This window comes from Schistocerca serialis, chromosome 9, assembly GCF_023864345.2.
Source record: "Schistocerca serialis cubense isolate TAMUIC-IGC-003099 chromosome 9, iqSchSeri2.2, whole genome shotgun sequence".
Classification (NCBI taxonomy): domain Eukaryota; kingdom Metazoa; phylum Arthropoda; class Insecta; order Orthoptera; family Acrididae; genus Schistocerca; species Schistocerca serialis.
Window position 1 is genome coordinate 476,966,695 of NC_064646.1, and position 24,612 is coordinate 476,991,306.

At 44.8% G+C, this 24,612-nt stretch overlaps 1 protein-coding gene across 1 annotated transcript in view; it reads left to right on the forward strand.

Moving 5' to 3' along the window:
• The first annotated feature begins 11,196 nt into the window (after positions 1-11,196).
• LOC126419723 (protein qui-1) overlaps positions 11,197-24,612 on the forward strand; it is a 918,484-nt gene continuing 905,068 nt past the window's right edge. Inside the window, exons 1-2 of the mRNA XM_050086903.1 lie at positions 11,197-11,211; positions 15,951-16,164. Of these exons, the coding sequence (XP_049942860.1) occupies positions 11,197-11,211; positions 15,951-16,164 (229 nt within the window). The remainder of the gene's footprint in view (positions 11,212-15,950; positions 16,165-24,612) is intronic.

Below are 24,612 nucleotides of genomic sequence, written 5' to 3' on the forward strand. Positions count from 1 at the left end.
GCGCCGCATCCACTCAACCGGTCTAGCTTCAAATAAAACTCAAAAACTAATTCAACACTACTTGCCATTAAAATTGCTGCACCACGAAGATGACATGCTACAGACGCGAAATTTAACCGACAGGAAGATGATGTTATGATATGCAAATTATTAACTTTTCAGAGCATTCACACAAGGTTGGCGCCGGTGGCGACACCTACAACGTGCTGACATGAGGAAAGTTTCCAATCGATTTCTCATACACAAACAGCAGTTGACCGATGTTGCCTGGTGAAACTTTGTTGTGATGCCTCGTGTAAGGAGGATAAATGCGTACCATCACATTTCCGACTTTCATAAAGGTCGGATTGTAGCCTGCGATGGTGTACTCAACGACGAACGTGGGTGCATGAATGGCAAAACTACATTTTTTGGGATGAATCCAGGTCCTGTTTACAGCATCATGATGGTCGCATCCGTGCCTGGCGACATCGCGGTGAACGCACATTGGAAGTGTGTATTCGTCATCGCCATACTGGCGTATCACCCGGCGTGATGGTATGGGGTGCCATTGGTTACACGGCTCTGTCACCTCTTGTTCGCATTGACGGCACTTTGAACAATGGACGTTGCATTTCAGATGTGTTACGACGCGTGTGGCTCTATCCTTCATTCGATCCCTGCGAAACCCTACATTTCAGCAGGATAATACACGACCGCATGTTGCAGGTCCTGTACGGGCCATTCTGTATACAGAAAATGTTCGACAGCTGCCCTGGCCAGCACATTCTCCAGATCTCTCACCAATTGAAAATGTCTGGTCAGTGGTGTCCGAGCAACTGGCTCTTCACAATCCGCCAGTCACTACTATTGGTGAACTGTGGTATCGTGTTGAAGCTGCATGGGCAGCTGTACCTGTACACGCCATCCAAGCTCTGTTTGGCTCAATGCCCAGGCGTATCAAGGCCGTTATTACGGCCATAGGTGGTTGTTCTGGGTACTGATTTCTCAGGATTTATGCACCCAAATTGCGTGGAAATGTAATCACATGTTAGTTCTAGTATAATATATTTGTCCAATGATACTCGTTTATCATCTGCATTTCTTCTTGGTGTAGCAATTTTAATTGTCATTAGTGTATAATAACTGCGAGCTTAAGCAAAAATTTGTGCCACACGTTATACCAGCCTCCTCTGCTGGCGTAAACTCTAAAGTTTCAGATTTAATGCTCGACCAGTTTAAGATAAAAGGTACATTACAAGTAGACAAGTAGTTAGAAATTTAAATTATTATGAAAATAACTGTCCACGAAATTTATGACACAAATAAACTATGTGATCAAAAGTATCCGGACAGCCCGATAAACATACATTTTTCAAATTAGATGCATTCTGCTGCCACCTACCGCCAGTTACTCCGTATCAGCGATCTCCGGAGTCATTAGACATCGTGTGAGAGCAGAATGGGGCGCTCCGCGGAACTCACGGACTTCGAACGTGCTCAGGTGATTGTGTGTCACTTGTTTCATACGTCTGCACGCGAGATTTCCACACTCCTAATCATCCCTAGGTCCACTGTTTCCGATGTGATAGTGAAGTGGAAACGTGAAGGGACACGTACAGCACTAAAACGTACAGGCCGACCTCCTCTGTTGACTGACAGAGACCGCCAACAGTTGAAGAGGGTCGTAATGTGAAACAGGCAGACATCTATCCAGACCATCACACAGGAATTCCAAACTTCATCAGGATCCACTGAAAGTACTATGACAGTTAGGTGGTAGGTGAGAAAACCTGGATTTCATGGTCGAGCGGCTGCTCATACGCCACACATCACGCCGGTAAATGCCAAACGACGTCTCGCTTGCTGTAAGGAGCGTAAACATTGGACGATTGAACAGTGGGAAAGCGTTGTGTGGGGTGACGAAACACGGTACACAATGTGGCGATCCAATGTGGCGAATGCCCGGTGAACGCCATCTGCTAGGGTGCGTAGTACAAACAGTAAAATTCGGATAATGTGGTGTTATGGTGCGGTCGTATTTTCATGGAAGCTGCTTGCATCCCTTGTTATTTTGCGTGGCACTATCAAATAGTTCTGAGCACTATGGGACATCTGAGGTCATCAGTCCCCTACAACTGAGAACTACTTAAACCTAAGTAACCTAAGGACATCACACACATCCGTGCCCGAGGCAGGATTCGAACCTCCAACCGTGGCGGTAGCGTGGTTCCAGGCTCAAGCTCCTAGAACCACTCGGCTACAGATGCCGGCGTGGCACTGTCACAGCAGAGGCCTACATTGATATTTTAAGCAGCTTCTTGCTGCACACTGTTGAAGAGCAATTCAGGGATGATGACTGCAACGCGATCGAGCACCTGTACATAATGCACGGCCTGTGGCGGAGTGATTTCATGACGATAATATCCCTGTAATGGACTGGCCTGCACAGAGTCCTGAGCTAAATCCTATAGAACACCTTAGGGATATTTTAGAACGCCGACTTCGTGCCAGGCTTCACCGACCGACATCGATACCTCTCCTCAGTGCAGCACTCAGTGGAGAATATGCTGCCATTCCCCAAGAATCCTTCCAGCACCTGCGTGAACGTATGCCTGCGGGAGTGGAAGCTGTCATGAATGCTGAATTCCAGCATCACCGATGGAGTGCGCCACGAACTTGTAAGTCATTTTCAGCCAGGTGTCCGGATACTTCTGATCACATAGTGTACTGCTCACAAGGGAACCTCCCCATCGCACCCCCGTCAGATTTAGTTATAAGTTGTCACAGTGGATAGGCCTTGATAAACTGAACACAGATCAATTGAGAAAACATGAAGAAGTTGTGTGGAACTGTGAAAAAATAAGCAAAATATACAAACTGAGTAGTTCATGTGAAGATAGGCAACATCAAGGACACTGATATCGTAGGAGCGCCGTGGTCTCGTGGTAACGTGAGCAGCTGCGGAACGAAAGGTCGTTAGTTCAAATCTTCCATCGAGTGAAAAGTTTAATTTTTTATTTTCAGTTTATGTGACAAACTCTTATGTTTTCATCACTTTTTTGGTAATGATTATCACATCCACAAGAAAACCTAAATCGGGCAAGGTAGAAGAATCTTTTTACCCATTCGCCAAGTGTACAAGTTACGTGGGTCGACAACATATTCCTGTCATGTGACGCACATGCCGTCACCAGTGTCGTATAGAATATATCAGATGTGTTTTCCTGTGGAGGAATCGATTGACCTATGACCTTGCGATCAAATGTTTTCGGTTCCCATTGGAGAGGCATGCCCTTTCGTCTACTAATTGCACGGTTTTGCGATGCGGTCGCAAAACACAGACACTAAACTTATTACAGTGAACAGAGACGTCAATGAACGAACGGACAGATAATAACTATCCAAAAAAAAAGAAAGTACTCGTAAAATTTTCATTCGAGGGAAGACTTGAACGAAGGACCTCTCGTTCCGCAGCTGCTCACGCTACCACGGGATCACGGCGCTCCTGAGCTCCCACTCTCCATAATGTTGTCTATGTGGCCCATGGACTACTCAGTTTGTATATTTTGCTTATTTTTTCATAGTTCCACACAACTTCTTTCTGTTTTCTCAATTGATCTGTGTTCAGTTTATCAAGGCCTATCCACTGTGCCAACTTATAACTAAATCTGAGGGGGGTGCGATGGGGAGGTTCCCTTGTCAGAATAAACTAAGGCGACTAAAGTCGTGAATTAGCGGCACGAACACGTACAGAAGGCGGTAGTATCGCGTACACAGGCTATAAAAGGTCAGGGCATTGGCGTATCTGTCACTTGTACTCAGGTGATTGCGACGTGGTTATTCCCGCACGACGGAAAGTGTGCCTTTGAACGCGGAATGGTAGTTGGAGGTAGACGCATGGGACAGTCCATTTCGGAAACTTTTAGGGAATTCAATATTCCGAGATCCATGGTGTCAAGAGCGTGCCGTCAGTATCAATTTCCCGGTATTACTTCTCACCACGAACAACGACTACTTTCACTAACGACCGAGAGCAGCAACGTTTACCTAGACCTGCCAGGGCTAACGGACAACCAACACTGCATGAAATAACTGCAAAAATCAATGCTGGATGCACAACGAACTTATCCGTTACGACAGTGCAACGCAATTTGGCACTTATGGGCAATTTCAACAGACGACCGACGCGAGTGCCTTTGCTAAAACTACGACATCGCCTGCAGCTCCTCTTTTGGGCTCGTGAGCAATTCGTTTGGACCATGGATGGCTGGAAAACCGTGACCCGCTCACACGAGTACCTTTTCATTTGGTAAGAGCTGATGTAAACCTAACTAACCTAAGGACATCACACACATCCATGCCCGAGGCAGGATTCGAACCTGCGACCGTAGCAGTCCCGCGGTCCCGAGTTGTCACCAAGGCACTGGTCAAGCAGGTGGTGGCTCCATAATGGTGTGGGCTGTGTTTACATCCGTCCTCTGGTCCAACTGTACCGATCATTCACAGAGAATGGTTATGTTCGGCTACTTGGAGACCATTCGCAGACATTCATTTTCATTTTTATGGATGATAATGCACCGTATCAGCGGGCCACAATTGTTAGTGATTAGCCTGAAAGACATTCTCAACAATTTGAGCGTATTATTTGGCCACCCAGATCGCCTGACATCAATTCCATCAACAATTTGTGAAAGGTAACAGACACTGCAGTTAGCGCGCAATATGCTGCAGCTGTGACACTTTCGCAATTATTGGCGGCTAAGGAGGCAGCGTGGCTCGATTTTTCCGCAGAGGACTTCCTACGGCTTTTTTGATTCCATGCCAGATCGCGATGTTGCACTACGCTGGGCAAAAGAAGGTATGAGACGACAGTAGGGCGTGTCCCATGACTTTGTCACCTCACTGGATACACATGAACTTGTAGATACCGTCGGAAGCTCCGTGAGACTCTTCGTCGATGATGTTGCTCTACTCATAGAACGTTAGAAAATTGTACGGAAATGCAACAAGACCTCCAAAGAATCGGCGCTTCATACAGTGACTGACAACTGACCCTCAACGGAAACAGTTGTAACCTGCTGAAAATGCATGGGCAGAACGACTCATTTTTCCTTGTCAAGACCACTGCAAAACCATGACTGGAAGCAGACACATCCATGAAAGGCCTATAAGTATGCGTGCAAAGCGACTTGATGTGGAACGATCGCATTAATTAAATCGTTCGTAAGGCAGATGCGGATTGACATTCGTTGCAATAATCCACAGCAACGTCGTCCACGAACAAAAATGGTTCTAATTGCTCTGAGCACTATGGGACTTAACATCTGAGGTCATCAGTCCCCTAGAACTTAGAACTACTTAAACCTAACCAACCTAAGGACGTCACACACATCCATGCCCGAGGCAGGATTCGAACCTGCGACCGTAGCGGTCGCGCGGTTCCAGACTGAAGCGCCTAGAACCGCATGGGCACTGCGGCCGGCCCGTCCACGAACAAAGGAGGTAGCTTACATAACCCTCTTACGATCATTACTTGAGTACTGCTCGTCAGTCAGTTATCTGCACCAGATAGGAAAAATAGAGGAAATATAGAGCTTCCAAAGAAGAACAGCTCGTTCCTCTATAATTTCATTTAGTAGGCGCGAAAGCGTCACGGAAATGCTTAGCCAACTCCAGCAGCAGACGCTGTAAAAGAGGCATTCTCCATCATGGTATGGTCTACTGTTAAAGTTCCGAGAGCGTACGTTCGTTGAACAGTTAACTTATATATTGCTTCCTTCTGCGTATATCTCGCGACAAGATCACGAAGAAAAAACCAGAGAGATACTAGTCCACACAGAGGGTTCCCAGCAATCGTCCATCCCGCGAACCATTGGCGACTGGGGAAGTAAAAGTGGGAAGTGAAACCGGTACACAAAGCCAACCTCCGCTACGCACCACCAGGTGACTTTCGCAATGTAGATATAGAAAATGACAGGTTAGTGCAAAGAAAAAGTGAGTGTTTAAATTGAACAACGGGAACTGAAGTTCTGTCTATTTGATATCAGAAATAAAGATTGCCACAAGAGGAACAAGCCTCATACAGCATCGAACGAAATGTGCTGGACGTTGAAACATTGTATACCTCAGACGTCAGCTGAGGAAATGATTAAGAAAGTAAGAAGCCTGCATTCACAGTACTGCCGAGAAAGACATGTTATTGAGACCACAAAGAGAAGCGGTGCTGGCAGGGAGGGTGCTTACGTACGAAAAATACAGTTTTTTGACACACTCTGGTTCACCAGTTCGATACAGTTCCGCACTGTTGCCTGATAAACAAAGTAAGAGCCTACGGAATATCAGACCAGCTGTGTGGTTGGATTGAAGAGTTTTTAGCAGACAGAACACAGCATGTTGTTCTCAATGGAGAGACGTCTACAGACGTTAAAGTAACCTCTGTCGTAGCACAGGGGAGTGTTATGAGACCATTGCTTTTCACTAGTAGATAGTGTCGGAAGTTCCATGGAGCGTTTCGCGGATGATGCTGTAGTATACAGAGAAGTTGCAGCATTAGAAAATTGTAGCGAAATACAGGAGGATCCGCAGCGGATAGGCACTTAGTGCACGGAGTGGCAACTGACCCTTAACATAGACAAATGTAATTTATTGCGAATACATAGAAAGGAGGATTCTATATTCTATGATTACATGATACTGGAACAAACACTGGTAGTAGTTACTTCTGTAAAATATTTGGGAATATGCGTACGGAACGATTTGAAGTGGAAAAAGCATATAAAATTAATTGTTGGTAAGGCGGGTGCCAGCTTGACATTCATTGGGAGAGTCCTTAGAAATGTAGTCCATCAACAAAGGAGGAGACTTACAAAACAGTCGTTCGAACTATACTAGAGTATTGCTCATCAGCGTGGGATCCGTACCAGGTCGGGTTGACAGAGGAGATAGAGATGATCCAAAGAGCAGCGGCGCGTTTCGTCACAGGGTTATTTGGTAAGCGTGATAGCGTTACGGAGATGTTTAGCAAACTGTAGTGGCAGACTCTGCAAGAGAGGCGCTCTGCATCGCGGTGTAGATTGCTGTCCAGGTTTCGAGAGAGTGCGTTTCTGGACGAGGTATCGAATATATTGCTTCCCCCTACTTCTACCTCCCGAGGAGGTCACGAATGTAAAATTAGAGAGATTCGAGCGCGCACGGAGGCTTTCCGGCAGTCGTTCTTCCCGCGAACCGTACGCGACTGGAGCAGGAAAGGGAGGTAATGACACTGGCACGTAAAGTTCCCTCCGCCACACAACGTTGGGTGGCTTGCGGAGTGTAAATGTAGATGTAGATGTAGACCAGTAACACGGAATCTTAGAGAAGCCGATAACTTCTCGGACTAAGTAATTGCTTTTTCCATCACAACGTCCAGTTTCGTTAGTTCGTGTTGCACAACATCCAGTAGCAGTCGACAATTATAGACGGTCATACTCAATTACCGCGTCTGCCGGGCGCTGTTGGTAAGCCGAGTGCACTCAGCCCGTGTGAGGCCAATTGCAGACCCAGTCGACTCAGAGGCAGCAGCGGCTCCAGTCACGAAAACTGACAACGGTCGGGAGAGCCGTCTGCTGACCACGTGCCTCTCCATATGCGCACCCAGCGCACATATGGCCTAAGGATGTCACGGTGGTCGGTCGGTACCGTCGGGCCTTCAGGGCCTGATCGGACCGCGATTAGTTCATACTGAACATATTTTTACGCGTATCGGCCGTTTTCTCCTATTTGTGTTGTTTACAGTCGCGACGTACCATGCAATGGCCAAAGAGAAAGCAAAAATTGCTACTTTCATTTCAGGACTCAACACCGTGATGATTTATGCCTGTGCAGTATATACTAAACGTAAATTCCGTGTGGCTAGGGCCTCCCGAGGGGTGGACCGTTCGCCGAGTGCAGTTCTTTCTAGTTGACGCTAGTATATACTGATGCGTGCTTTATGGCACCTGATCAGACGCTCCTTTCCTCCGCTCACTTTGAACCGCGATTTAAGGATCGTGTGAATGACCACTTGGCGCCGTGGTCTAAATTGAGGCCGCGCGGAGTGGCCGCGCGATTAGAGGCGCCATGTCACTAATCGTGGGGCCCCTACCGCCGGAGGTTCGAGTCCTCCCTCAGGCATAGGTGTGAGTGTTGTCCTTAGGGTTAAGTTAGTTTAAGTAGTGTGAAAGTGTAGGGACCGATGACCTCAGCAGTTTGGTCCCTTAGGAATTCACACACATTTGAACATTTTGTCTAAATTGATGGCGAGCCCGTCAAGAGCACACTCAAATTAACTGTAGCGAATTTTTGTAGATCAAAATTTAAAGAAACAATTTTCAGATTTAGGGCTGTAAAATTAACGTCTAGATTTTGTACCGTATGTAACTAATATTGTCGGATATCCGTTATGAAATAATCGATACACAATATTATTACTGATGCAGCCATTACACATAAACACTTTTTTCCAACCCAGTAAGCTGAAGGTATGACTATTCTGCTGTATCCGACATTTGAGAATGTTCTCTATCCTGAACAGGTTTTTGCCATCTATACACTGACCAACACACACCGAGGCTATAGTGGCATTAATGGTAACAGCTGAAATTAGAAGAGCTCACCTCATTATCATGTTGTTGTTGTGGTGGTCTTCAGCCCAAAGACTGGTTTGATGCAACTCTCCATGCTAGTCTATAATGTGCGAGCCTCTTTATATCCGAGTAACTACTGCAACCTACATCTTACTGAATTTGCTTACTATATTCACCTCTTGCTCTCCCTCTACGATTTTTAACCATCCACCCCCACCCGTCCACCGCTCTCCACACATTTCCCTCCAGTACTAAACTAGTGATCCCATATCTCAGAATGTACCCTATCAGCCGATATCTTCATTTGGTTAAGTTGTGCCACATATTTGAGATTTCTTGTCTCCTCAGTTCTATCCAATACCTTCTCATTAGTTACGTGTTCTGCCCATGTCATTTCAAAAGCTTCTATTCTCTTTCTATCTAAGCTTTTTATCGTTCACTTTTCATTTCCATACATGGCTACACTCCAGACAAATACTTTCAAAAAAGATTACCTGATACTTAAATCTATATTCGATGTAAACAAAACTTCTCATCTTCAGAATTGCTTTTCTAGCGATTGCCTGTCTACATTTTTTGTCCTCTCTGCTGCAGCCTTCATCACTTATTTTGCGCCGAAATTGTAAAACTCATTTACTGCTTTAAGTGTCTCGTTTCCTAATCTGATTTCCTTAGCATCACGTGATTTAATTCAACTAAATTCCATTTTCCTTGTTTTGCATTTGTTGATGTTCATTTTGTATCCTCCTTTCAAGACATTGACCTCTCCGTTCAACCTCTGTTCCAAGGCCTTTGCCGTCACTGACAAAATTGCAGTGTCATCGGCAAATTTCTTCCTACTGCGCTTTAATTCCTACTCCAAACTTTTTTTTTATTTCCTTTCCTGCTTGTTCGGTGCACATCTTGAATAACATCGGAACATCGGCGATAATCTACAAGCCACTATAACTCCCTTCTCCATCACCGCTTCCCTTTCATGCCCCTCGACTCTTATAAATGCCGTATGGTTTCCTCCCTGTATTTTATCTCTACTTACCTTCAGAATTTGTAAGAGAGTATTCCAGTCAACAGTGTCCCAAGCTTTTTCTAAGTCTACAAATGATAAAATTGTACTTCTGCCTTTCTTTAAAGATCCAAACTATTGCCGGTGCAACTACGGGAAAGGCTGCTGCCCCTCTTCAGGAGCCACACGGATGTCTGGCCTCTCAGATAATCGTCCGTTGTGGCTGCATCTACGATACGGCTATGTGTATCACTGAGGCATGCAAGCCACCCAACTGACGGCAAGATCCATGGCTCATTGGGGGAGTGGGAGGACTCGTTACCACATGAAAATGATAGTTGCAGACTGAATCGCCACCCCGTTGTCTCACGTAGGCCCACTCCCACACTTCTGCCTTACGGCGACCAGTCCCTGTAGTGGAGAGACAGCCACACGCTGTACAAAACGCTCCGTCAAAGCAGTAGCAATGTTACCGACACTCGCCACAGCCCTGATAAAACCACCATTTAGCGATGTGGCCTATCGAGAAGCCGGCGATCTGCTGTACGGCAGAAATCGTAGACTGTGAAAAGAAGGAAGTGGAGGATTACGGATACTGCCGACTCCGCCCGAGTCGGACACGAATTGCATGTGGAGATGCAAAACATGGCAAGTGGAGATATATATTTTGTACTTTGTGTCAAAAACGATTTGTTCCGCTGAGGAAAAGAAATCGCAGGAATGCGAGAACTGTCGAGTCGGCACGAGCAGGTCAGTAACGAAACATTTCCGTTACTCAGACGCCGCCGAGAGGAACGAATCGGAGGAACACGAAAATTTCCGACGTGAAGAGAGTCAGGCATTAACTAAATGCGAGGAAGAATACGTGATGGTAACAAAACTATTTCAAGCAGTGACGAAACGCTATTTAGAGTCTTGTGGAATACTCGTTACTCAGGAATGAACACATACGATACGAATCAGCCCTATTGAGATGGCCAAGAAGAAACCGACTTGTCAATTTCGGTACATTCATGACATTTTCCTGGCCCCGTGAAGAAATCAACTTCTCACAAGTTTTCCATTTCTGAATTTTAATATAAACTGCGTAATGCAAGAAGAGAAAAACTTACACATATCATTTATGGGCGTAGAGATACTTGGTAAAATTGATGGAACTTCAGATCGCTAAATGCACAGAACGTTTACTGAAAAAGAGGGACCCCTTCAAAAAAATTCCAGTCACTATCTCAAGCAGAAAAGTCAAGTAGTAAAGATATTGGCGTACCGTGTTAAAAGAATCTGTGAACCGTACTACTTGCAGAAAGAGCTCGAACATTAAATAATTACTTTCAGAAGAGATCGCTCTTCTCACAAAGAGATTAATGATGTACTGTATCCTAAAAGATCTGAAGCTTCCAGATTGCATCAGCAGAGTACTAAGAAAACATGATGTTGATACAGTGTATAAACCAACGAGAAAGGTGCTTGAATACCATTCAGACTGCAAACGATCTACGCCCACTGCTTGCTACAGCAGGAGTACAGAAAATCTCTTGCAACTGCCGTCAGGCGTACTGCCAGCAGAACTACATCTGTGCAACACAGGTACATTGACAGCAGAAGATCATGCACTACGACCAGGTAATTACCAATTTCGTTTACAGTCTTTACCACTCTGGGATGTACGAAGAGGCCATAGAAACACAGAAGCACAACAAAAACAGAACAGTACTCAAATTAGAGAAGTTGTGTGCCCTAGAGCGAAATAAAGCAAACAGCACAAACTATTCTCCTCGAAAAGTTCAGTAAAACACGTCAGTGCGTCTCCGTGTTTCTTGGGTAGCGGATGTGAATTAAAAACTCGGCTTGGTGAGTTCGGTTTAAGTGAAACTACTGTCTGCAAAGCCTCAGGCGGTGTCTCCAGCATTAGCAGACCAAACGTCAGGCGCAGTAACATGCTGCAGAAGACGGCCTAATGTTCATACAACTAAAACCACCACGAATGCAAACAGTAGATCTTATTAGCCGTTCATCCCTCCCTCTCTCATCTCTCTCTCTCTCTCTCTCTCTCTCACTCTCTCTCTCTCTCTCTCTCTCTCTCTTTACCCGGAGGCCTTAAAGTGATCTTTTTAACTTTTCACGTTAATCTTTCATACATTCTAAGCTTTTGTATTTGTATTCAGAAACAATATGTATTTTCATCAGGAAGGCATGCTGTACATGATATTTCAAAAAGAATATTTAATATTTTAGGAGGTGGTGGAATAGACCAGCTATACTGAAAGTTTGTCCGCACTGCCCTGGGACTCTGTAGGGCCTCTGAGAGGGCTGCACCAAAACAACCTGAAGGACGAAGCGCAAGTCTTGTTACACACTAAGAAAGAACACTTATAAAAGTTATTCTTTCTCTCTGTGCGTTATAGGCAAAGATTTTCCGTAGCATACTGTGTCAGTTCTGTCTATGTACGTTCCAAGTTTTTTAGAGCTGTGTTACTTGTCACGTCATACATACACGTCATACAGAAGCTACTTTCGTCCTTACGTTTTTCACACCAGTAGACTTGAAAGAAGAGGAGGAACTGACCAGCTTTTGAAATAAATATGTTTGCTCGTTGCATACGGCCTACAAGCAGAGAACATAGTTTTTTACCTCATATTCCTACTCTATCACATTCACAGTAATGTTTACAGTAGTGAGCCAAACCACTACGATCACCTGGTAAACAGTGTGTCGGTCCATCTTTGCCACTAACTACAGAGCTGATTCTGCTTGGCACGGATTCCATAAATTGTCGTTAGGTTTCCGATGGTATCTGGCACCATATATCTATGCACTGGACGTGCATTTCCGGTAAAATAAGATTGGAGGTCACGACGTTGGGATCACGGATTCACTTCAAAATTTGTACACCTTTACTAAGCCACTAAAACAACATGAAGTGCAATGGTAAGCTGCAGCTCCGAGAAAATCACAAGAGAAGTTTAACGTGCCTATTATGCGGCGTTTGTATCTACGCGAACGTGTGGGAGAAGGGTCGTTGATTAAGAGACTATTCGAATCCTGCAAACAACTATTTTTTAATTACTAGTCACATTATAAATTATATGATATTGAAGACGTAATACGATGAAAAAAAAAACCACGTGAATTTTCATGAAGCAGTAGTCAGTTTCATATGTTATTTGTCTATGTAATATTTTAATTAAATTTGCAAGGAGGAGGGACAGGCTTGGAAAGCCGAACTCAAATCTCGACAAATAATGATACGAATGGCGTTATTCAGTAATATAGTTAGGCACAATGGGCCAGAACACAAGAGTAAGTAGAATTACTCGTCAGATACGCTCTCGACATCACATGTTGCAGGATGGTATTGACGTGGGAAACATACACTACTGGCAATTAAAATTGCTACACCACGAAGTTGACGTGCTACAGATGCGAAATTTAACCAATAGGAAGAAGATGCTGTGATATGCAAGTGATTAGCTTTTCAGAGCATTCACACATGGTTGGCGCCGGTGGCGACACCTACAACGTGCTGACATGAGGAAAGTTTCCAACCGATTTCTCATACACAAACAGCAGCTGACCGACATTGCCTGGTGAAACGTTCTTGTGATGCCTCGAGTAAGGAGGAGAAATGCGTACCATAACGTTTTAGACTTTGATAAAGGTCTGTTTGACTCAATGCCCAGGCGTATTTAGGCTGTTATTACGGCCAGAGGTGGTTGTTCTGGATACTGATTTCTCAGGATCTATGCACCCAAATTACGTGAAAATGTAATCACATGTCAGTCCTAGTATAATATATTTGTCCAATGAATACCCATTTATCATCTGCATTTCTTCTTCGTGTTTCAATTTTAATGACCAGTAGTGTAAATAGAATCGACATCTACTACATCCGATGAATGCAGTTATCCCGCATTTACAGAGAATGTTCTGAATTTTTAAGGGATAACACATATCGCTGACATTTCCAAAAATTTCTCTCTCTTCCGGGAGCTTAGATTAAAAATTAATTTCGAGTGGAAGTCGAAGGATCGCCACAGACACGTTTATGTCACGAATCTGGAACGCTAACCTTTTTTTTTTAAATCTCATTTTGTTCTTTATTGTTCGTTGCATTTAGTTCGGATCGGACATCCCATGACACCCATTCACTCAAATGAAAATGAGCGTACGGCATTGTGGGCCGGGAATCCCCCATTCGGAGAAGTTCGGCCGCTGAGGGCAAGTACTTATTACATTCGACGCCACATTGGGCGATTTGCGCTTTGGAGATAGGGATGAGACGATGATGACAACAATACAACACCAAGTTACTAAGCGCAGAAAGTCTCCTGCCTCAGCCGGGAATCGAACACGGGACCCTTGGCGTGGCATTTCGCAGCGCTGAACACTCAACTAACGATGGCAGAAAACCCATTCACTCAGTTTTTTTTTTGTTACACAGGGCAGCTAATGCTCTGACCAAACATGCTGAGCTACCGTGCCAGCATCCACTTGAATACAACGAACCCTAACCTGTGGCACCTACGCCGGCCGCTGTGGCCTAGCGGTTCCAGGCGCTTCACTCCAGAACAGCGCTGCTGCTACGGTCGCAGGTTCGAATCTTTCCTGAGGCATGGATGTGTGTGATGTCCTTAGGTTAGTTATGTTTAAGTAGTTCTAAGTCTAGGGGACTGATGACCTCAGATGTTAAGTGCCATAATGCTTAGAGTCATTTGAACCATTTGTGGCACCTACTCTCAAATACATACGCCACATAACAGGGGCGTAAAAGTTCTCTCGTGGTTTTCTCGGAATTACCAGAGTAGAGGACCTTCCTACTCTCACATTACGTTGTTCTAATGACCTACGAAAGGTGTGCAAAGTTTGAAGTAAATCTGTGATCCCAACGTCATGGCGTCCCCTCCTAAGAACTGGTGGTTTTTGCGCACGTTACCAGTGAATCTCATCAGATTCCCTGCGGGGAACTGTGTTAAGTCCTGTTGAACACCATTTCAGATGTTTATATACATCGATTCCGGTCGTGTTTCGTGCAGGTCTAGGTGCGGAAGATGTGGTGCAGCACGTTTGTCATCTACATCTACATCTACATCTACATGATTACCCTGCAATTCACATTTAAGTGCTTGACAGAGGGTTCATCGAACCACAATCGTACTATCTCTCTACCATTCCACTCCAGAACAGCACGCGGGAAAAACGAACACCTAAACTTTTCTGTTCGAGCTCTGATTTCTCTTATTTTATTTTGATGATCATTCCTACCTATGTAGGTTGGGCTCAACAAAATATTTGCCTATTCGGAAGAGAAAGTTGGTGACTGAAATTTCGTAAATAGATCTCGCGGCGGCGAAAAACGTCTTTGCTTTAATGACTTCCATCCCAACTCACGTATCATATCTGCCACACTCTCTCCCCTATTACGTGATAATACAAAACGAGCTGCCCTCTTTTTGCACCCTTTCGATGTCCTCCGTCAATCCCATCTGGTAAGGATCCCACACCGCGCAGCAATATTCTAACAGAGGACGAACGAGTGTAGTGTAAACTGTCTCTTTAGTGGACTTGTTGCATGTTCTAAGTGACCTGCCAATGAAACGCAAACTTTGGCTCGCCTTCCCCACAATATTATCTATGTGGTCTTTTCAACTGAAGTTGTTCGTAATTTTAACACCCAGGTACTTAGTTGAATTGACAGCCTTGAGAACTGTATTATTTATAGAGTAATCGAATTCCAACGGATTTCTTTTGGAACTCGTGTGGATCACCTCACACTTTTCGTTATTTAGCGTCAACTGCCACCTGCCACACCAAATCAAAAATGGCTCTGAGCACTATGGGACTTAACATCTATGGTCATCAGTCCCCTAGAACTTATAACTACTTAAACCTAACTAACCTAAGGACAGCACACAACACCTAGTCATCACGAGGCAGAGAAAATCCCTGACCCCGCCAGGAATCGAACCTGGGAACCCGGGCGTGGGAAGCGAGAACGCTACCGCACGACCACGAGCTGCGGACCCTGCCACACCATACAGCAATCTTTTCTAAATCGCTTTGCATCTGAGACTGATCTTCGGATGACCTTACTAGACGGTAACAACCTAAGAGAACTGCTCAGATTGTCACCCAGGTCATTTATATAGATCATGAACAGCAGAGGTCCCAGGACGATTCCCTGGGGAACACCTGATATCACTTCAGTTTTACTCGATGTTACGACGAACTGCGACCTTCCTGACAGGAAATCACGAATCCAGTCGCACAAGTGAGACGATACGCCATAGGCCCGCAGCTTGATTAGAAGTCGCTTGTGAGGAACGGTGTGAAAAGCTTTCCGGAAATCTTGTGTTCACGGTAGCTGTTTCCGGTACCTGCTTTCGAGTGGCAGCCCCCGTGGTGTTGCAGCGACGTGACGACGGCCGAGTGGGCGTCGACGGCCGCGTCGCTGGCGCAAGTGGTGCAGGCGGCTGCCAGGCACCTTCTGTCTGCGGAGAGCACGGGGCAGCCGGCCGCCGCCAGGTACCGCCAGCTGGCTCTGTCCGCCGTCGAGAGGCAGTTCAGCCACGCGCTCGGTGAGTACCCGCTGCTCTACCTGCGTCTGCGCGGCTGCTGCTCCGCGGAGTCCCATCTCTCACGAGAAGAGCTGAAGCTCCAAGAGACAGCAGACGAAGAACACACTGAGGTCCGGGTGGCTTAAGTCGCAAACTTTCCATAGGTATATCAATCATCAGATGCTTAAGGACTCTTCTGGCGAGCGCATCTTACATAGCTCGTAGGCAAAGTAAGTTATACTACCTTCTTCAGAGAGATCACGCCACACCTCTGTATATCCAAAGATTAGTAAAATTATAATTTAGACAGGTTCACTCCGCCCTAGCGATTGAATTGTGGGCTTCAGAAAAATTAAGTTTAGACGTAATTACCTTGGGATCTTGCCACGGAGTCGTCGCAAGAACCAATCTATTATGCAAGTGATTACAATTTAGACTTGAAATTTAAAGAAATAACCCAAAAAAGGAGCATATTTAATGACACGCTATCTGACATTGCTATGTTGACCCTGCTAAGCAAGTAACTTGAGTGTGACCAGCGTCCTCACATAAGATTATGTAAATCTTTACCTTTTTTTTGTAACCCACAAAAATTAATGATTGGTATGAGCCAAGGAACGGATATTCTGAACAGGTAAGTGTTGCCAGTACCAGAGTAATTATTGGATTTATTCAGTTCAGCAGAGACAAATTAATTAGATTGTTATTGAAAGTTTTCCTTCATTGGAGGAAGGGAACAGTTGAAATATGCACAGTAAACTTTGAAATAGCTTCTGTCAGGGCTGATACTCTCCCTATCTAGATGTACTGCACAACATTCTGTGCGTATCTTATCACAAGTCAATCGAAAACAATGACGTAAGGTGGCGATCATGAATGGTGCGAACTGGTAATCAAATGTAGCCAGTTCTATCGCTCTGCCAAGATGGAGCAAGGCGCTAACCAGAAACCATAAGGCTGATCAAAGTGCGCCGGTGCTGCGTATGTCAGTCAATAATAATTGCGGTTGCGCCCGCTGTTGCCTTCGACTGCCTGCATTGCTTGACGGGTTGCTATGTAGATGACCCACGGAGCTCCAACTGCGATGATGCGCTATCGTGGAAATAACGTGTTCGTGTCCGTGCTGCTGGAAATGTAAAACTAGCGTCTCCGTACTCCGTAGCGGACAATACAGAGCAATGCGACTGCTCGCTAAAGCAGTCAGATCACAGATCTCTTTTTCACAGATCGAGTGTAGCCTCAGTGTCTCCTTCTCTGCAGCAGCGGCTGCCCAATCATCTTCTTGCAAAAAAATTTCCGCCAATCCTCTGTCTTTCTTTTCTTTCTTTTGCTTGTGCCGTTTTCCCCGCGGATACGCAGGGTCGTCATGGTTAATCGGATGTGGCAATGTTAGTTGAAGGGGTGGCCGGATGCCCTTCCCGACGCCACCCCGTACCCCCCCCCCCCTTACCCCACCTCCCCTCCCCTCCACCGCGAAGGAATTAGTGTACACCAACTGTCTGCGACTAGTCTAATTCATGGAATAGTGCGAAAGTGTTCAGATGTGTGCGAGCCGTGTAACTGAGGCGGGATGTGGGGACCAGCCTGGTATTCACCTAGGCGGGGGGGGGGTGGAAAACTGCATAAAACCACATCCAGGCTGGCTGGCACACCAGCCCTCGGCGTTAATACGCCAGGCGGATTCGATCGAGGGCCGGCGCGCCTACCCGAGTCCAGGAAGCAGAGCGTTAGCGCGCTCTCCCGCCAGTCCTCTGTCTTCCCTGCAAACAGTGTGTGGGCCGGAATCATTACCCCATGTCACACAGTTTCAGCTAGTGGGTGGCTTCTGGGAGGCGTTTTAAGTTGAAACGTTCTCGAGGCTTCTGCGTCGCTAACGGAACCATCGGAATGTTTCTGCAGAACCCCAAGCCAGTAGCAGGGGTGCGAGGGGCTTACAAGGAGTGCACCTCGCCAGCGCGGCCCGTAGCTGTGCCAGACCGTGTTTTGTGTTAATCGACGCCTTGGCAGCGAAGAACCGAGTCTGGGCCAGCTTTCCACGTAATGGAGAAATCGCGGCTTTGAGTTTTACATTACGGGACTACGGTACCACGCCACCCCCGTCCTGTACAAGGGCTGCCGCCCGACTGCGGGGAGGGGGGGGGGGGATGTGTCGCTGGTTTTCTCTCGGGCCACCCATGGAGGCCGCTATGTACCGTCCCGACTCGGCCGTTCCCTCGTTGTGGCTCAGTCATAGAAACCGAAGCTATCTGAATTATTTTCATCTGCTACAAAATTTGCTACTTGCGTGAAATGCGATATTTAATCACCACTTGCCCCACATGGTTACTCCAGTGTGAGAATAACTGGAAATATTCTGTACGATTCCGCAAAACCATATGCAGACTGCATAGTTGTGTATTAAAATCGTTAAGTGGGCGAGTGATGTGGGTCTTGCAATCATTATGGAGGGGACACATCAGTTGCCACCTTGTAACGTGCGTTGAAACCAAAGATCTGCTGCATTGGTATGAGAACAAAGAATTGGTGTTAACATCGAGATCCTTAAGCACAATTGCCTCTAGTAAGCGTATTACAATTCTCAAATGCAATAAATTACTAATTATGTAATTTTTCTTCAATTTAGACGTCTCTTAAATAATAAAACTGATAATTGACACTGTTATACTCTATCAGATCATTATGCTTTGGAAATCATTCCTAGATTTACTGTTTATATCACTTCTCGTGAACTCAGTAAGTCAGAGATTAAACCCCACTGTTTTTAGCGTCGTATGGTATACAAATTTTCATTCGGTAAAAAATCACCGCTCTTCCTGATCTTCACTTACGTCTCAGTATAAGTAAACTGCAGTCATCAGTTTCCAAAACATTTAATTCTTTCACACTTTTCTTTCTTAGAAGACGCAAAACGTTTTATATCGTAGCTCCGTACACAGACGACTGCTACGTAAGTATCCCGATGTGCATCTGCCATCAAGCGTGCCTCTTTCAGAACAGCTAACATCGAACTCTGGCATAGAAGTGAAGTTACAACATAGCATTTGCGTTTCTGAAACTTAATTTAATCGTTAGAAACATAGGTCAGAACAGTTAATCCCGTCTGTCGAACGTTATAATTTTTTGCACTTTCGTTGTCGTCTCATTCTTTATGCACGGTAATATAACGTCGTTTCGTAGCACATAAGTAGCATCCGTTACTTGTGCGAACTGAGAATTCTCGTCCCTCTCTTCCGTCATTCACATTAGTTTTAAAAGATTGTGACGTTAGATCGCTAGACTACCTCTTTTTGTGTATACAGCGACTGGATCTGTGAACGTCCTTCACACCACTAACACATAGCGGAAGGTAAACAGCCCAGACACCACGATTCTGCTGAACTGAAGAGAGGTGTCCCAACTGCAAAATGCCGCACCGCGGTGCTAAATCAAAAGTCGCGCTCTTCCGGATATTTTCGAGAAGGACCAAGTAACAGGCCTCTCTCTGTCCATCTGCTCCTTCCCTCACTCTGCGTTCGTTTCCTTCCTCTTCTCTGTCCACTTCCTCTTCCCTCCTCTCTCTAACTTTGAGCCTCGTTTATTGGTGTTGCAAAGGAAATTTTGTTGGGAATTGGTGTCGCTTAAAATGAATGGGTAGAGTGGTTGGCATCATTGGTAGTATATGGGTTATGAGAGAAACCTCTCCAGCTGTTGGATCAGTGACGGTAGCAGCTTCCATGACAGTGTTCCGCAAGCTTCTAAGCTACAAACGAGCTGTTGGATCAGTGACGGTAGCAGCTTCCATGACAGTGTTCCGCAAGCTTCTAAGCTACAAACGGGTAGGATTACAAAGTGTCGGACGATTCAGATCCCACGGTAGTATTCTAATCATAACTCGATAAGACGTAAATACGACTTTCTGTTTCCTGTTGAAACCGATTGCAAAGAAGAAAATAAAAGAGTATATTGCTGTGTGAACATAATCTGTTTCAAATTGAAGATAAGGAGAAAGGATGTATGTAAGAAAAATAATTTGTCTAATGGTTTAAACCCCCTGATACCGTAGCTGAAACTGACTGCAAGAAGGGAAATTAAATCGCTCATATTCACAGCACAGCATTTCTTTTCTCGCAGTCCGCTTCAGCAGAATACCGGTACATTGTTGCTTAAAAAATATATAGGCTATGTCCATCAGAGTGTTTAGCAGACTATCGTGTAGAAGTCTGCAGTAAATTGGGCAGGAATATTTCGAGAGTTTTGAATGTTAAACAATGACTTGTCTTTATAGAGTAACATATATTCCCTAATGAAGTTGACCACCAACAATTGCTATGGTGTCTTCTTAAAAAGTACTTTATTGTTAGCTAAGCTTCTTATCTATTGCATATAATAGTTTCACTGACAATGGGACAGAGCCTATTCTCCATCAGCGACTTCGTCCAAATTTGTGGTATATTGAGGGCTTGGCCAAAAACGAAACTAACAGAAGTTGGCCAAGCCTTTATTAAAAAAAAATTAAAAAAATAAAAAATAGTTTTTTTGGCACAGGTCGGGAGAATCATGAACGATTCAGGCAGCGACTAGCATTGTTGAAAGAACACGGAACTGTAATCCGAAGGTCGTGGAGTCGAGTCCCTAAGTGGAAACCCTTTTATTATTGTCAATTTTTACCCTACGTGTACTGCAAATAATCCGAAATATGAACAAAGTAACCCAATCGTATATAGCACAATATGCTATGACCCTTTCTGGAAAATGATTGCCAGGAGTCTATGAACGCCAACTAGAGAGAATTGTCTCTTTTGAACGAACGATTCGAAAAATGATGAATGAATATTTGGCAAAATATAGAAATGTCGTCAAAACTTCGTCAAAATCTGGAAAACTTGAAACAGCCACATACAAAAAGTACTTTCACTGGAGTGGAGCAGAACAAATTTCTTTCTGTTTATGAGTACATGGAAAGACAAAAAGGTTTACAATTATATTTCGAGACGGAGAAGGACTGCCATCATTCAGTATTAAAGTGATTTCAGCCCCCTCCCAAATGCTCTCTGTTGCTGTAACTCTACGACATCTGTTTTTAAGGTCAAGTAAAGAATTTGATCAAAAACTTTCAAAATTGCTGTTATCCTACTGAGAGACAAAAATAAATCACGTCCAGGGAAGGCTACATGAAAATATGTTAGATTGTTCATCACCAGCCAGTTTTGTTGCGAAACTCTGCGATGAGAAAGAACTTTTGCGACCGTAAACTAAGTTCGCTTTTCTATAGAAACTTTAAAACAATAACACAACAGTACAAATGTGGCGTTTTTAGGTTGTACAAGACGCCGAGAAAATTACTGCTCTCTCTGTTTCTACTAATAGTATCACTCCACACCTGTGAACCATTAACTGTAAAATGAGAAACGTATCTAATTTTATATCGAAGTTCTCGTGTACACCTTACAATCCTGGAAACATATTTGTAATCCCAAACTTTGGTTGACCTTTCCATTTTAAGCCTTTTATGAAAATAATAATAAATACAACATATTTAGCGTTATTTCGGATTATTCGCAGTGGTAGTAACGTAGAAACTGTAAATAAAAAGAATATTTCCGCGCGGATTCTACCCCACAATCCCCCCTATTACCGCTGCGCCAACCGCTACCTGGGAGCTACACTGACATAAATGGATTCGTGCCTCTTCCTCCCCACGACAGAAATGCTGTTTTCTGTAAACGCTTGGCCACGTGGAGCTCCCACATCGGCGACCTTTTTTTTCCATGGCAAGTCCTGCCTATACCACAAATCTGAACGAAATCGATGATGAGGAACGGGCGCTGTCCCCTTTTGAGTTCGCCTACCATACACCATAAATTTCGTTAGTTTCGCATGTCGCTGCACGACTACAATCATAAACCAAATTACCGCTGTGATCACAAATTTTGTATAGGAAGCCTTTTTTTTTTAAAAAAAAAATAAAAGTCCATCATACACGTTCGACATTTCGCCAGCGCGCTACACGTCGCCTGCTTCCCAGGAAAAGCGTGCTGTGAGCGTCGCTTTGAACAGGCCGAACTTCACCGCACGGCGTTTAACTGCCTTATTGAAACGTGCATAAGCTTGTTGGAAATGACAGGGTTTGTACTGAGAAGTGACAACTCGCTAATCTAACTTGTGACTTCATGAATTATCAATTTTAAATGGTTTTGTTGTGAATTACAAGAGAAATAGCCGGCCGGTGTGGCCGAGTGGTTCTAGGCGCTTCAGTCTGGAACCGCGCGACCGCTACGGTCGTAGGTTCGAATCCTGCCTCGGGAATGGATGTGTGTGATGTCCTCAGGTTAGTTAGGTTTAAGTAGTTCTAAGTTCTAGGGGACTGATGACCACAGCAGTTAAGTCCCATAGTGCTCAGAGCTATTTGAACCATTTTTGAACTGATGACCTCAGATGTTAAGTCTCATAGTGCTCAGAGTCATTTTTGAACGAGAGAAATAGATTAGGAGGCATTACATTCTGGCAGTGTGCATATTTAAACACTTGCTTAGTTAACCTGTCACGGCGAATCGACGTCATTCCACACCATTCCTGTGCCGAAGGAACTCGTCGATACAGCGATATTTTAACTTTCAGTTGCAGAGCTACCGGCGTTCTGGTTTCTGCAAGCGTGATTTTTAGTTGTCCAACGTTTTCTCGTGTTCGTAACGTTTTCCGACAGCTTCTTAATGTTTACATCGTTATTTAGATTACTTTGTGGCGTAGTGCCGAAAGTACTTAGGGCCATTTTTATTTTTGACACCCTGTACATGACGCCATCGTCTCTATAAAATCAAGATAGCTCCCTGTCACTGAAGTAGAAAGGGCCGTAGCGACCGCAACCACCGACCGGCGTATATTGTGTTAGCACCCGCGTGGCAAGCGAGTGTGTCACGTTTCGCGCGTGCGCCAAGTAGATCTTCGTGTATCGCTAGGGGCACTGTGTGTTGTCTCGCGACGCGCAGAGCTTTTATTCTTTGTTTTATTACTTTTTATATGTCGGTTATTCTATGTTTTCACCTTTTGCCTCGTATGGGTTCCTATGTAGAATGTGCCTAGTAAAGGAAGCAACAACGAGCTTACAAAGTGCAACTGATCAGTTCTCGTATCCTTAGTCTCGCTAGCCGGGTATTTAGCATACATTCTCGTGAGCTCTGTACCCCTCTCCCATTTCCCCTTCCTCCTCCTCCACCTCCTCTCTTGGCAGGTCCACGGACTCGTACACGCTCAGTGAACATTCGCGCGCCGGAGATCATCGCCATCAGTGTTTAGTGTGTGTGCATCGTTTTGTGCAGTTACAACTCAACTGTTCACATGTGCCGTCGCCGTTCTCCGTGTTTTGTGCGCCGTGTCTCCAAGTGTTAGTGTTTTTTTTCATCCAACGTGAACGGCTTCTTGTTTATTGTTTTTTTTTTGTATCTCCATTTTTTGCCCGCCGTTTTTTGTATTGTATATATCACCTCTCTGTCCTGTTTATTGTTCCACTTAAGGCTGAAGAGCAGCGTACTATGCTGCTGACAGCCCGCCTGTATAGGTGTTTAAAATTACAATAAAGCAAAAAAAAAGAGCTCTGTATGTAGTATTCTACGATAAAATAGAGTTCCGTTGGTGTGTTGAAGATCTTTCGGTGTACCTGTCATTCTTGTAGCAGGCATAGTACATTCTCAACTCCTGATTATCATACACAGCGGCCAAAGAGCTGTTACAAAGTCGAATAAGATGTACTTTTTTTTTTTTTTTTTTTTTTTTCACTAGCTGCTTATATTTTATGACCCACCGTCTAATTTCTTATGGTGGGTCGTATATTGCCACTTAGCCGCTGTGACTGGGTCCGGGGTCCGCAGTGACTTAAAGTAACACCACACCGGCTCCCGTCCCCACTCACACCGTTGCCCGTGTCCCGCCACGTGGAGGCGGGCTCTGTTTAGATCCATTTGTTATCTTTTTTTTGTGCAGCATTAGAAAAACTTATAACTAATACAAAATCAAGTAAGATATTAATAAACAAAACGAAATTAAATATTTAGAAAGAAGGAAGGAAGAGAACTGAATAGAGAAGTTATATGTATAATATGGCCCGTCACCTGGTTGTGGGCGGCGGCCCGGGTCTTGGAATGACCCTCAAGACGCTGGCCGTTGCTCACCATGCCTTTAACATCTACCATCCTAAAAACTACCTTAACTAGAAGAGATGTACTCGTAAGGTTCTTTTAATTATCATTTCGAAATTTCCGTTACTTCGCGGTATATGTTTGCAGTTCGAGCACAATCTGAAATCTTCAGGCCACAGTGCCGTAACCCTGCACAAGCGATGCCAGAACAAAATGCGTAGCCCATTGATAAAGTGCAGTACTGTGCGTAAATTCGCCTTCTGCATTTGAAACAGGACAACGCCACAACAAACCAGGCGCGGTTACTAAAAGTGTACAGCAGCACTATACCATCATATGATACAGTGATCAGGTGGCG